Below are 14,758 nucleotides of genomic sequence, written 5' to 3'. Positions count from 1 at the left end.
GCATTTTGCCTCTCACATTGTTGCTCCATTATTGCTCCCAATACTATGTAACTTTCTCCATACATCAAACTCCTCTCTCTCTCTTTCTCTCTATCTCTCTCTCTCTCTCTCTCTCTCTCTCTCTCTCTCTCTCTCACACACACACACACACACACACACACACACACACACACACACACAGAGCAAGTTTGAGCATGTTATTCGTTTTCTTTGTAGGAATAAATTTCAAAGCCTTTTGATGCCACCAAATCTTTGCTTACCATGAACATTGCTTGTTTTTCTAGATATTTTCTCATATTTTGTAATCTTAAGTTTCCCAAAGTGTAGTCCCATATCCAAAAGAACCTTTTCAATTCTTACAATCATTCTCTCACTCTCTTGTTTGGGCTTTAAGTGATAGGCATCAATGATGCACATGTGCACCAGCAGCTTTTTAATTAATCTGATAATTGGGGTGCCAACTCCCTTTAGTAAGAATACCTATGAAAATTTTGAGTATGAGATTAATTTAACAATATGCCATGACTAAAAGTTAGTCAAATTAGCATGATTGTGTTCTATACTAAAAGGGCTTCAAATATGTTTTTACACCTTAAAATTTGGGTAACACATGAAAAAATTTTATGATTTTGAAAGGACTTGGGTTTTTATATTTTAGTATTTTTGTTTTAAGCCCCCTCATCCAAAATCCTTCCCCCCTTGCCCCCGCCCCCCCCCCCCCCCGAGTCTCACGTACTATGAAAAAATCTACAAATCTATAAATCTTTCATAAGTTTTGAAGTATAAACCTTATGCTCTGTGGTGGGGAGGATTGGAGGTTGTCATATTTTTCCCTTGCATCAGTTGGTGCCCTAGGTTCTGACAATAGCATGAAGAGCACAAATGTGTACTCTCTCAAGAGGAATTTCAAGAATTGGGCTAACATGATGGAGCTTTCCTTAATTTATCTCTGCAACTTCACAAGCCCATTGCTTTGGTTCTTTTTACTGCCTACAATGGTACTCACTTTCACATGCACAATGGAGAAGGATGTTTGTATCTTATCCATGTGCCACATTAAACATACATTTAATAGTCTTGAGGTTAGTAGCTAGATGCCATTTTATGTGATAGGATCCATAGCCCTCAACTTCAAGTAGCTCTTCATTATTATGCATGCTAAATTGCATTGCATCATCAAGCTCACAGAATGCCCTCATCGGGGTAGCCCCGCTACTTTCCAACCACTCTATAGAGATTGTGATGTTGGCCATGCTTGTATGGATTGTCCCATGAAAACCAAGGTCCCACAACAAAATGAGGCTAAGCATGATATCCCAATCGGCATTATTGGGGTAGACCATCAAAGTCTATGGCCTGCAAGCATATTATCATAACCTGGGAATGTAATTACATGCCAACAAAAAGTGGCAACCAAGGCGCCTACTATTCCAATTAAAACAAGAAGACCTCTCCAAAAGAAAGCACAAGTGCCTATACTTCCGCCAAGCAATGTGTAGCCAAGCACATCAACATCAGCTCTAGATCCTAAAATAAAAGAGGTTCTTTACCCTAATGCAAAAGTGGAGAAGGCTTGATTTCAAGCACTTCAACAATGGGTGGAAAAAGAACAAGCTCAATTCGAGGCTAAGAAGCAACCAGAAGGTCCAATCCTTGACTTGGTCCCACCAAGTATTGACACTGTAATAGAGCCTCTGTTCCAGCAACAAGACCCACAACATAATGTTCCCCCATGCCAACTAGAAGGTTTTGCACTCTCTAGCATTCTAAGTTGCACTGTGTCCATTCCCATTGGAATCCTCTTCCGAAATTGTCCCAATCTCTGGGAGAGTTTCAAAGGATGTATTGAATTAGCAAATCCCCCTCCATGTATGGAAGATATGGAAGATATCCCTGTGCGGATCATGTGAAAGAGATGACATACGCAACCGTGCGTTTGATCCATAAAGCATATGATGAGATCCAAGCCATTGTGGATGGTGGAGCAAGTGTGAATGTCCTATCCAAGGATCTCTATGATGAATGGGGTCTCCCACCAATGCAAAGGGCTCATTTCAACATATGCCTGGCAGATGATTCACTTGCAAAGCCATTGGGTATACTAGATGGAGTACCCACAAAGGTAGTAAGAGTCCACTTTACTCTTAAGTTAACAATCTTGAATCTCCCCAAGAAATCTTATCAAATCTACTTGGACATCCTTGGTTGCATGAAGCATCATTCCTCCATGATTGGGGACCTGATAGATTAACAATACAAAATCACGACATGGCAGTAAGAGTCAATGTTGGGACAGGAGCAATAAAACCCATTGTGCCTAGACCGTTGGATGAAACCTCTCCAACCATAATCTCAAGAAAATCAGCCCTCCCATAACAATATGCCTTAGCTAGAGATACACAAAGCAATATCAACAATTGGATCCAAGCATTAGCGACCGTTGAAAACTGCCATACACTAGATCCGATCCTCTCACAAATTGATGCTAAGGTCATGCAAGTAAAACCTCCACTTATACATGAAGAACCAATAGATCCAAAAGTGCCATTCTTTATGGTTGATCTTGAATGGAATAGTGATCCTGAATAATGTATCAATGACAATAAGTACTCAGATTTTCCTTGGACCTTGAAATAGAGGCTGAAAATGCCTCAGAGCGCTATGCAGACTCTTTGGAGAATAGACTATGGAGCCAATCTGCTTGCTGATATCAGTTTTGCCTGTAAGTTATAGTGTTTTCACAAGCACACCTCCTTAGAAATGTGCTCCCTCCTTCCAACAACGACAGTGAGCTAGAAATTCTACGAAAAGGTGAAACGCATTGAGGCATACCTAAGACGAGCGAGCATCACGTAGTGACATTATCTATCTCGCAAACGTCATCCTTTAGATCCCAAAGCTCCCTAGAGGACAGTGGCTATACTATTGTCCTTCGAGATGCCACATGTCCTTATGTTGTTCGTGGTTAATAGATAGAATTGATTAACACTTAACATATCATTATTCATTAATCACTTTTTAAGTGGCTCACCTTGAGGGCATCTCGAGAGATTAGCAAAAGAATCATCCACTTTCCATAGACCTTAGATGAGTTGCACCTTGCACAAGAAGTTGGATGAGTTGCAAAAGCCAGGATCACATGGAACTAAACGACATAAAAAATGAGAGGTCGGTGTATGAATAATCCGAGCATATCCTTCTGTTATAAAAAAATGTAAAGATATTAGTCGGAGTTGTATTATATGAGGCGGAGTTAAATTAAGAAGAGCTTAGCTGGCCGAGGCGAGTAGGTGATCTGTAAACACGGATGGGTCCAAACGTGCCAATGGTGTGAAGACACGTTTTGCACAAAAGCCATATAGCGAGACTATCTTCCACAGTCTAGGCCGGTCTCTCTCGTTGCATTCTCTTCAAGGTAGTTCCTGTCTATTTGCAACTTTGCATCCTTTCAAGTATCAACCATGTCTGAAGAAGGTCGCCCCCATCACTTCCACCTCTTTGGTCACCATAAATCCGACGACCAACCCCCTCCCCCTCCCCCTGATTATGCCTACTCTGAAGACAACGTTTCTTACCAGCAGACCGAGTACTACGATGGACCTCCCCCCCCTCCCACGGGTGTTGTTGAAACCCAGGAGGTGTCTGTGAAGACCTCCGCCCAGGCTGACGCTTACGCGACAGCCCAGAAGCTCGAGAAGGAAGCCCAGCGCAAAGAGCACCTCGGCGAGCTAGCCTCTGCTGCGGCAGGTGCATTTGCCATGGTAAGGTTACTGATCACTGTTTTTCTCGGCTGATATGCTGTAAGCAAGGTGTGCGATGTATGCGCATTGCCCAAGTTGCCTGGGAGCAGTGTGGTCGAGTGAGAAGATTATAAAATCTGGTGAGTCGAGAAAGGTGAGGATGCTCTCCGGTGTGGTATGCTTTCATAGATCGGTAACGTCGCACTTCTGCAAAGCGAAGTGCGGTTACAGGGTTTATGTTGCGAGTATGCCGTAATAGGAAGAAAGAGTTCATTCGTAAGGACGGGCAAGGTCACGAGACGTGCGCTAATTTGCTGTGCTCAGCGTAGGGGGGCTCTAATCTTTTGAGATTTGGTGTGTAGTACGAGCGGCACGAGGAAAAGAAGGACCCAGAGCACGCAAGGCGGCACAAGATGGAAGAAAGGATTGCAGAGACTGTAGTGGTGGGAGCTGGAGGGTATGCGTTCCACGAGCACCACGAGAAGCAGCAGGCCATTAAAGAAGAAGAGAAAAGCGAAGATCACCCCAAGAAGCATCACTTCTTCTGAATGAAGCTAAGTCAAAGTGTGGGCACTAACATGAACGTGAATTTGATATGTTTCCACTTGTTTATTACTCTCTCGGAATGACCAGCAAACAGAGGCTTTCTCTATTCTAACGGTCCTTTATCTCAGTGACATAGAGCCAATCGAATAGGCCTCTATTTGGCCCTTTTGAGAGATGGCTTGTTTTGTGGAGATACTCTTCCATGTTTTTAGTTTGAATTTGATAGAAGGCGACTTTGTTAAAGAGGTCGTGGTGTTGTAACCAACTCTTTTGGTGTTGTAAACCATTGTAGATTGTGTTAAGTTAGCTAAGAGTCTTCTTTGAAAGCTTCATTAAAAGCAACGTCATAGTTCACTAGGTTTTTATGGCCCCCTAGAGGTATGATTCACACTTGTCCATAGACATGAACAAAAAAAAGGATCTCCACAAAAATTCGAGAGTTGGGTTAAAGCATCTCTCACACGTCTGTTGGAGATTATCCTGTGGACTATGGCCCATGAAAAAAAATGCATTTTCCATGGGTGGCCTCCCAAGGTTGCTTGTGACCTTGTCTAGCTTTAGATAGGATTTTATCTTTTGCGACACCTAAGAGACTACATTTGATCAGGGATTACCATTCATGGCACTTAATATTCATTGGGAACTTGTTTGCCCTTCGTGAATCAATTTGTGGACAATCCTCTCAAAGTGGGATGGACATTCACAACATCTGCATCACATGTTCGTTGATGTCTGTGAATTAGGCCTTAATCTCCCATCTACATATAATTGAAGGAGAGAACCAATTTAATTTCTCAAGTTAACCGGAAGAGTAGCCCAATTAAATTATGGTAAAAGCTTCTTACTATTACATACTATTGAACTATATAAAGGGGGGGGGGGGGGAAAAGAATTGTAGTAGTGTACTTTAAGTTGTAGTGGGATGTTCCCATTAAATAGGAGGGTCTACTACTTTCCAATTGCCCCCTCAAATTAAAGATAGAGATTCACATATCATTCTAGTCAAATTAGCAGATTCTCGATACACAATGAATACTCAAAAGAGAGTTGCACTAAAATTGGGACCTAAAAAGAGTATGAACGCTCACTAAAGGAGTCTTCCTCGCAACCACAAAGAGGAGATGTGACTTGGAGGATTCAATTGTATAATGATAGTTTGTTAGAAATGAAAGACAAACCAAAAATCAACCCCCCTCCTAAGACATTGCAATCATTTAAATTAATGGCCAAGGATCTTACTATTAAACTACATAGTGGGTTGAAAGAACAGAGTGTAATAGTGTACTTGAAGTTGTTGTGGAAAAGCAAGAGTAAAAAGTATTTGTATTCTTAGTCTCATAAATAGAGGGGAGCTCCCATTAAATAGAAAGGTCTTACTATCACGATTTGACTTTCAATGCGCCCCCTCTAAATGTAGATAAGAAATTCATGTGACATTTTATCAAAAGTGATAGATTTGCGATAGACAATGATAAGCTCAAAATAGAATTTTCTACTCAAAGTCAGAGTTGAGACTTTTAAAGAAGAGTATGGGCGTTCACCATAGAAATCTTCCTCACAACCATAGAGAGGATATGTCTCAAAGAGAGTTTATCCAAAAAATGGTAGTCTATTAGAAAGTGGAAGATAAACCAAAAATCAACCCCCCTTGCCATTACAATCATGAAGGGTAAATTTTGAGTAGATAATGCATTTAAAAAAAATTCAAAGAATATATTCTTATGCTCCAAGCAAGAGTAGAGATGAAAAGGAGAATTGTTGGCTTACAAAGAAATGTAAAATCATTGGCATCCATAGAATTCACAAAGTTGTTTGCTCTCAATGTCAAATGATAGTACCAAGTAGAAATGATTTGGCCACATAGAAATTTAAAGCTAGGTGTCTTGCTTTCTTTTGAGTGATTTGCAGGAAGCCATGGTGAGAAGAGATCATCATTGTAGCTGTACAACTTGCTATTTTTAGCTTCTACCCACTTCTTTCTACTCCAATTGATTGGTCAAAGCCCTAACATTTTCTTTTTAATCATACTTTGACTATCATTAGATACTCAACATTCGAATTTACATGTATGCCTTCAGAAGCAATATGCAAATCAACAAATGGGTTTCCTACTTGGCAAATTAAACTATGACTTCTTCTTATGCAAGATGGAGCGTGGAATGTGGTCAAATGCATAGAATTATAGGCCATGCAGGGAGTTAAGAAGTTGAGAATATGGAATGACAAGAATAATACAGCCCTTGCCCTAATTGGCCCTAGTCTTGCCCTAGTCTTGTAGACAATCTCATCCATTAGGGGAGAATTGGGGTCTCAAAGGGGCCTCATTGTACTTCAAGACAAATGGGAGTATGTCAATGGGTCTACACCTAGACCATTGGATGATCTAGTCAACAATAGCTCTACTCCACCTATTGCAACATCACCACCAGTAGCAGGATCTACAGTGGGATCTACATCTACACACTGAGAAACCAGTTAAACCATAGTTTTCGCCACAGTAGTGAAACCGATCATGCTTACGTACTCAGGATCAAGGATTACAACAATCAACTCATAGCAGTAGGAGAGACCATGAATCCCGTAGAAATGGTTCAAGTCATCCTGAATGGACTAGGATAGGGATACGAGAATATAGTCCAGAGTATTTCCATCCAACGGCAAATTCGAACACAGGAAGGACTATAATCAGTTTTACTTAGTGAAGAACTCAAGACGCAAGCCATTCACGCATGCAAAGGTCATTCATCAAGGAAGATTCCAAGGACGAGGGAATGCATCCACCAATGTGTCAAACATTCAATGCAAATACTGTCATAAGTTTAGACAATATGAAAGAGATTGCCGCAAGAAGCAATATGACCAAGGCGATCGATCCAGTAGCAAAAATCGAGGGAATTTCTATAGAAGAAGAAATCATCGTGGTGATAGTCATTATGCCAATTATCCAGTCGACCAAGCAGATCTAGATCCTTGGTACATCGACAGTGGGGCATCATCTGGTTCAGCTCCATCACGTCCGCGCGTGACAACTGCTCCATTATCATGTGGCTATAGCCAACCGTTTCCATGTATTGGGGTGCGCTACAAAATTGTATGGCCTCCGCTAGGGAGTGAAAGAGATGCCAGTGGTGAAGGATGTTGTCTCCTAAGGGGTGGCGGAGACTGAGACGTAGGGTGCAGCAGGGGTGGTCGGTGTAGTTTTGGCTCCTGTATGGAGACCAATTTCGATTGTGTCATTGCCTTGGAGGTCTTCAATGACGATAGGCCCTCCTTGAATGTGTTTGTCCTTATCTTTAGGATCCGCCCACTGGAGGCATAGTTGTCGTTGCATGAATTTGTGCAACTAGCGGTCCTCGTATTGGTCAAGCGACTGACTTGTTTCTAGTTGTGCATGAGTTGATGCTTGGCATTGTCCTTGCTCTCTTGGGCCTTATCTCTGTGTCTTCTTGCTTGGTCTGTATGGGGCCAGTGGTGGATTTCTTTGTGAGGCCGAAGCCAACTGGCGGATGTTGACTTGTAATGGAGGACTAGCATATACAACATGGGATTGCCAATAATGTCCCCGTGGGGTGCCGAGATCATCTCGCATCTGGCTGTAGAAGTAGTTAGCCCAGTTCGTTTCTTAATAGTTCACCATTTGCAAGAAGATATTGGGCACGATGGACTGATGATGGTCCGTGTGCTTAACTTGAGTGAGCCATTGCAAGGCTCTTGCTAGTCGCTCTACTTCGGGCTTGCAGATGGTAGTAAACTCGATGCGACCCCTACACCTATGGCAGTCCTAGTGACAGACCATCTTGATGGCGTCGATATTCTTCTTCTAGGATTATTTCTCCCCAACCACTGGCAGGTTGAATGCTGCCCGCATTGTGTCCTGATTGATCTTGTAGTCGTGGGGATTGCTTGCTGCATCACGTAGGACACCAATGTTGGTGTTGCTGTCGTACGTCTTGAGGAATTTTGCCAGCAGAGTCATGTCCAGGTGGCTTGGGAGACGGGCTGCTATTCTGCCCAAGCCTGCAAAGTTGAGTGCCTATTTTGCAAGAGTTCTAGGGCAACAGCTACGGCAATGACTCGATGGGGTAGGCCTGCTTATATAGATTTCCTATCCCCCTGACTGGCAGGATACTGGTATGGTGATGGTCGGTGCTGAAACTCTATGGTGACGGTCAGCGTTGAACTTTGATGGCGGCAGTCGGTGGGATGTGGCCAAGGCGGCGACCGACGTGGTACTCAAATGACAATGGGGCGGTGCGATTTGGGATGGCGACGAGCGGCGGCATTTGTCTTTGGCATTGACCGACATAATATTGGGATCGTGACGATTAGCGACGTACTCTTTTGATGACGATCGACGCTGTACTTGTTTGGCGACGATCGACATTGTACTTGTTTGGCAACAGTCGGCGGTGTACTGGGTTGGTGACGGCCGGCGGGGTAGTGACTGTGTAAAAGAGAGAAAGGAAGGAAGGAGTGGTGTATGGGGTGGGGGGAAAAAGGGGGGGGCAGAAAAAAGGGTGACTGAGCAAAGTGCACTTGTGCAGTGCACTTGTGCGGTGCAAACGTAATAGTGAGGTCAGCGTGCTAGAGCATGAACACTTGTAAAAATGCAAGAATGGACTCTAATCACCTGGTGCTAACTGTGTGTGCACATGCGGTGTGTTCGGCAGGGACTAGTGGGTTGCGGATGCGTTTAAATTGGATGCACAAATTTGGATGGGAGGGGAGTGGCATTTCAAAGAGAGTGACATGGTCTTGTGTACTGATAGGCACCTAGACCATCAATTGGAGGTGGTGGAGGAATGAAGCAATAGATGTGTTATGGTCTAAAAGCTTAAAGAGCCACATGGAAGGAATAAATTCTACAAGTAAAATCTCAAACCCTTCCATATTTAGATTCATCTTGGACCTAGCAATGTTTTGCATCCCAAACCTAGGAGGAAAATAGAACAAGAATAATATGGTGGTGGCTAATTTAGTTATGTGCATGGTTAATTGGAAGGAATAATGTAAAATAAGAGGATATATGCTCCATGATTGAGATGGCAAGATCTCACTTATGCCAATGGTTCCACATGGAGATGGCAATAATCCACACATATACTTGGTTGGTGTTTGTGTATTATCAAATTTGGATAGGGAACAAGCATATGACTGACTCAATCCCAGCATAGGAGATTGGGTTTTGACTTTTATGGAAATTGAGGCTAAGGGGTGCTACACACAATTGAAGATGTAGGACCTTATGGTGTAAAATGTTGTGCCTTCATGTTGTTTCATTATTACAAAAATAAGTGCTACAACACTTACCAACTCTCACTATAATTCATTTGTAGAATGTCGAAGCTTGTATCATAGTTATTCATTATTAGAGCTTATAGGATATTGTGAGCATGCCTAGTTGGGGTCACCTTATAAAGATGTAGCATAGCACCTTAGTTGATGGAAGAGGGTATTTTTAATAGGGGGCTTACCTCGGGCTTACATGTAGTTTACATACATAAGGAATTTTTAAAATACCAATTCAATGTTTTTAATTCTTGTAAAATTTTTAGAGGAGAGATTTAAAACTAAAATCCAAATATGTACACATATCAAGGGGAGATGCAATTATGTATAAAAAAGCAAAGTATAAAAAGTAGAAGTATTTTAAATACCTACTTAGTTGCACATGCTATATATGTGACCCCCTTTTGTGTTGACATCACGGAGTTGACATCACAAAGCATCCCCAAAAAAAAAAAAACAATGTGTGTGTGTGATGGGTGTGTATGTGTGTGTGATGGGGGATGCATTCCCTCAAAAACAAAACATAAAAAAGCCCCCGAGGGGCCCTGGTGCACGCAAGCATAACTTTGGGCCAGATGGGGCCCTTGTATGGTTCAAAGTTGCGCCTGCGCGCACCACGGCCCTTTGGCTTTTTTATGTTTTTTTTTTTTTGGGATGCATCCCCCATCACACACACAAGAAACAAAAAGACCCTAGGCATAAATGGAAATAAAAAAAGAACCAAAAAATGCCCCTGAGGGGCCCTGGTGTGTGTAGGCATGACTGTGGGCTAGACAAGGCCCCCGTCTAGCCCAAAGTTGCGCCTGCATGCACAAGGGTCCCTTGGGGGCTTTTTTTTGTTCTTTTTGGGGGGGGATGCATCCCCCATCACATACTAGTGGCTACCCATAGAATGTAATGATTATTTGTTGCCATCAACAATCAATTACATTCTACCATGATTATTGATGTACATATAGCATATATGGAACTAAATAATACACTTCAAGATTCCACTTGAAAATGAAAGCTCAAATTTGAAAATCTACAAGAAACATAGTTTCCAAAGGTATTCTATTACAAAAAATATCTACAACCATCTTTGCACAAAATTGGTTTTGACAACCAAAATTGGTGTCCATAGTGAGTACAACAAAAAATCCGATCTATGGCCTAAGTTGTGGGTCTTCTCTGATCCGCCTTGCCAACTGCATGTCTTTTGCCATGATCATAACCCTCTTGGCATGGATTGCACACAAGTTTGTGTCCTCAAGAAGGGCTATTATAGCCACTTATGCTGCTTCATGTATGGAAGCTAGTGTGATTGATTGAATACGATAGTTGTCCCTATAGGACTTCAAAATCTCTTTCACCAATTGAGCGAACGAAGCTCTTGGGATTAGAAGGTTCACGCTACTTTGATACTTTCTTATCTCTTGAAGCGCCTTCCTTCTAAGTTTTTTGCAGTGTCCTCCACCTCCACCTCCACCTCCTCCTCCACCTCCACCTCCACCTCACCTACTGCCAACTTTGCCTTTTCCTTTTGTTGTGCAATGTAATTATGGCAAAGATTTTCCACCCTGTCTAGAATGTGGAAAGTCTTGAGTGGCATTGTGCCATGTGGGTTGTCGTTGTTGGCTCTCCATTTGTGCCCTTTGTTGTTGAGCCAATTGAATCCACATTTGCCTGGCATCTTCTGGTCCTCTAGCCCATGCTTCCAATCTTCGTCTTTTGCACTCTTGTTCTTCTGGTCTGCTTTCTGGCTCTTGAGGTGCCTCAATCTGACTCTGAGGATTTGATTGCTCCCCATGATCTTCTTCATCGTTATTTGTTTGCTCATTGGTTTTTGTCCTCTCCTTCTCCTCCTCCTCCTCCTCCTCCTCCTCCTGCCTCCTCTTTCTTTTCTCTTTGATCATTGCATTGTATACATCATGAGGGATTGGGAGCTTTGTTTTGGAATCAACCGGTCTTCTAGTTTGCTTTGTTCTTGCCATGTCAATGATGGTGGGGCTATGGGAGATGTGACGGTAGGAAGGAATGTACTAGTATGAAAGAGTACTGGTGGTACTGAGAAAATGAAGGTATTTGCATATATATATATATATAGGGGTACATTTATTTTGTGCATCATTATTAGTTAGCCTACCCCCCCCCCCTTTCCCCCTTTACCACCCCTCAACTCCTCTTCTCCCCCCTATTTGTCATCGCCCCCTCGGGGGTTAACCTCACAAAATTTTAGTGTACCACGTGCATTGTAAAGAAGGGATATTTCTCAAAAAAATTACTTAGTTCATTAAAACATTGGGTTTTTTCATTCAACTTTAGAAAAAAATTACGTAAAGAGGGGTGTTTGTTTTGGGGAAAAAAACTTATTTAAGGGTTTTTTGAAATTCCCCTTGAACTCCCGTGAGGTCGCTCCCCTAACCTTTTCTCATTGCCCGCCCTTGTTGGGTCCATAAGTACAAAATTTAATGCTTGTTTTTAAAAAAAGAGAGCCAATTAATCAAATGTCTACAAGAAATATTGAAGTGTGATTTTAATTAACATCAAAGTACATTTGGTTTAGTGATACAATGCTTTCCAACATGACTTCTGGTTGCTATCCAACTTCTATGTTTTTGGGAAACTTGCAAAGATATCCATGAATGCCTTCTTTTACTCGTTTGAGTTCGACGAACTGCTTGGGCTAACTCTGTTTGCAAAGCTTTATTCCTTGCATAGGAGGACTTGACTATACCACATATTCTTCCTCAACATCTTTACCAGATTATCCAATTCTTTCCAAACATGTATTCTCAAGGTTCTAACATGAGGATCAGCTTCCAAATTAGGGGTGCAATCACAACTTTTTCCAATAATATTTTTTGTGCAGAATTTGATGATTCTGACACCGCAGACGCGTCCGGAACGGCCCAAAACCCTAAGAACGGCACTGAAAACGCTGGAATCGGACATCCGGAGGCCCGGAAACGGTCAAAAAAGGCCGAAAAACGCGATTTGCAGCAAAATGCGATATGGCATTTTTGAAATTTCAAAAGGTGCCAGATCGCATTTTGCTGCAAATCCCACTTTTCGGCCTTTTTTGGCCGTTTTCGGGCCTCCGGATGTCTGATTCCAGCGTTTCCTGTGCCGTTTTTGGGGTTTTGGGCCGTTCCGAACGCGTCTACGGTGTCAGAATCACCAAATTCTGCACAAAAAAGTGTTGCTCTTATATGAACATTGAATGTAAAGCATGTGAAAGAATATATTTATTCCTTGGCCCCCAATTCAGGTTAGTTTAAGCTAAGGTTAAGTGTGGTTGGATTAGACTAGGTCGAATTAGATCTCATCTGGGTATATCCCAAAGGGTGTTAAAAAGAGGCATATCCCTTGTTTGGCTCCCACATGATGAAACATAGGACCATAATACCCAAGGGGCAACATTCAATGGCTCATAAGTTTGGAAAATGGATAGTCTATGATTGTATCATTGATCACGTTGTAAGGATGCTTTCAAATATAGCTACATAAGGTTGTATCATTGGTCAATCTGCAAGAGTGCTTCCAAAATTGAGCCATTCTGACTTCATATGTCATTTCATGACCCAAATAGGGTACAAGACCACCCTCCCAAAAGCCAACATCATGGCACTCTTCCTCACCCATGTATACCACATGTTAATAGATAGGAGTGATAAAAGAGGCATGTCCCTTGTTTGGTCTCCTACATGCTGAAACATAGTACACAAGGGGCATCATTGATGGATCACAAATGTTGAAAGATGGAGAATGCATATGATTGTATGGCTCATCATTTTTGCAAACATACTTCCTTGTGTCATTAGTCATTTTGCAATGATGCTTCATTGCTTCCTCATATCATCTGACTTTTGCAATGATGCTTCCAAATTGAGCTATTCAAGCTCCGTGTATATAATCTCACATCCCAAGGAGGGCATGATGGTAATCTTCCAATGCTACCACCCCCAAATTGCCAAGGGACTTTTCTCAAGCAACATAGAGGAAAACAATAACTTGAGCTACCACTACAATCCAAGTCCATTCTAGTTAATGTTAGAGATTGACCTCAATTGAACAAAAGTAGCCTTAGCTAGTGAGCACTTAGTGTGGGCAATGATTATCATTGCCAACAATGTCAAGTTGTATTTTAACTAGTGATTTTAGCTCTTCAATGTGCTCATCATGCTCAACTAGTATATTCCTACCATATCATGCTTTAATCCAAGGTTCCCTTTAAGGAGGCTACTTGTAGACACTTCACAAAAATGGGACTTCGGATATCCAATAGACCCAAGCTTTCAATGGAGGGCAAAGTACGTGCTCATGGATTGGTGAAACCCGTCATGAAAACAAGTAATAGAAATTGAAACTTTGCATGTATGATAGGGGGATACGAAGTTATTTGAATTTAGTGCGAGGGAAAACTTTAGAGCTTATAGAATTGAGTGAAGTATGAAAGTTGGCCAAAGAAAAACTCAGCCCACATTGGACACTTGGAGCGCCTCTCCGCGTGGCTGCCAGGGCTGGCGCTGACACTGTTGAAATATCAGGGTAGAATCACGTCTCCATGAAGGAGGAATCACGTCTCCATGAAGGAGGCATTGACTACTGAGGAGAGATGACAACGTTTTAGCAGGTTATTTGAGCGAATCACAGTCGGAACAACGTCTGCAGGCCAATCAAAATCTTTGGTCACTGCAATGCCGAGCTAGCAAGCCCTGAAAGATTCTAAGAGAGCATTGCAGCGCTGAGAAAGTAAACACTTCACATCGCAGAGCAGCTCAATGGTGCTGCTGGTGGGGTTATCTCAACCGCACTAGCATGTGTGGGGAGGCTGGAGCGGCTGGAGCCCCTCTTACATTGAAGAAATGGTACATACTACAAAGATAGTTTCATTTCTACATACTACAAAGATAGTTTATAGCAAGCTACCTGTCCTGCTAAGCTCCAACATTCATTGATGTGGGGACTTTTGAATCTTTTTGTTTTCTTTTTTAGTTTTGAAGATTTTTTTGTCGTCTCCTTGGAACACTTGAAGGTAGCGCTAGCCGGCACCCATACCCCTGATTTGTCTTTTGTCACTTATGCGGGCGAAGAATGGACAACGTTTCCAACACTGCTACCTCCAATGAATTCATAGAAATTGTAGGGCGAAACCTTAGCTAATTAGGACGGAATTTGGTCAAATAGACTGCACAACTCCC

General features: G+C 42.2%; 1 protein-coding gene across 1 annotated transcript; it reads left to right on the top strand.

The window, feature by feature from the left end:
- The first annotated feature begins 3,362 nt into the window (after positions 1-3,362).
- On the top strand, positions 3,363-4,514 carry LOC147880239 (uncharacterized). The gene is made up of 2 exons (XM_087371250.1): positions 3,363-3,761; positions 4,103-4,514. Exons 1-2 carry the CDS (start codon positions 3,462-3,464, stop codon positions 4,286-4,288), a joined length of 486 nt encoding a protein of 161 aa, XP_087227376.1. The 5' UTR covers positions 3,363-3,461; the 3' UTR covers positions 4,289-4,514.
- The last annotated feature ends 10,244 nt before the right edge of the window (positions 4,515-14,758 follow it).

Source organism: Dipteris shenzhenensis, chromosome 32, assembly GCF_047967505.1.
Source record: "Dipteris shenzhenensis isolate YYH24624 ecotype China chromosome 32, Dip_SZ_1.0, whole genome shotgun sequence".
Taxonomy (NCBI): Eukaryota; Viridiplantae; Streptophyta; class Polypodiopsida; order Gleicheniales; family Dipteridaceae; genus Dipteris; species Dipteris shenzhenensis.
The sequence above is the reverse complement of the archived record's forward strand: the minus strand, read 5'-3'. Positions and strand labels throughout refer to the sequence as shown.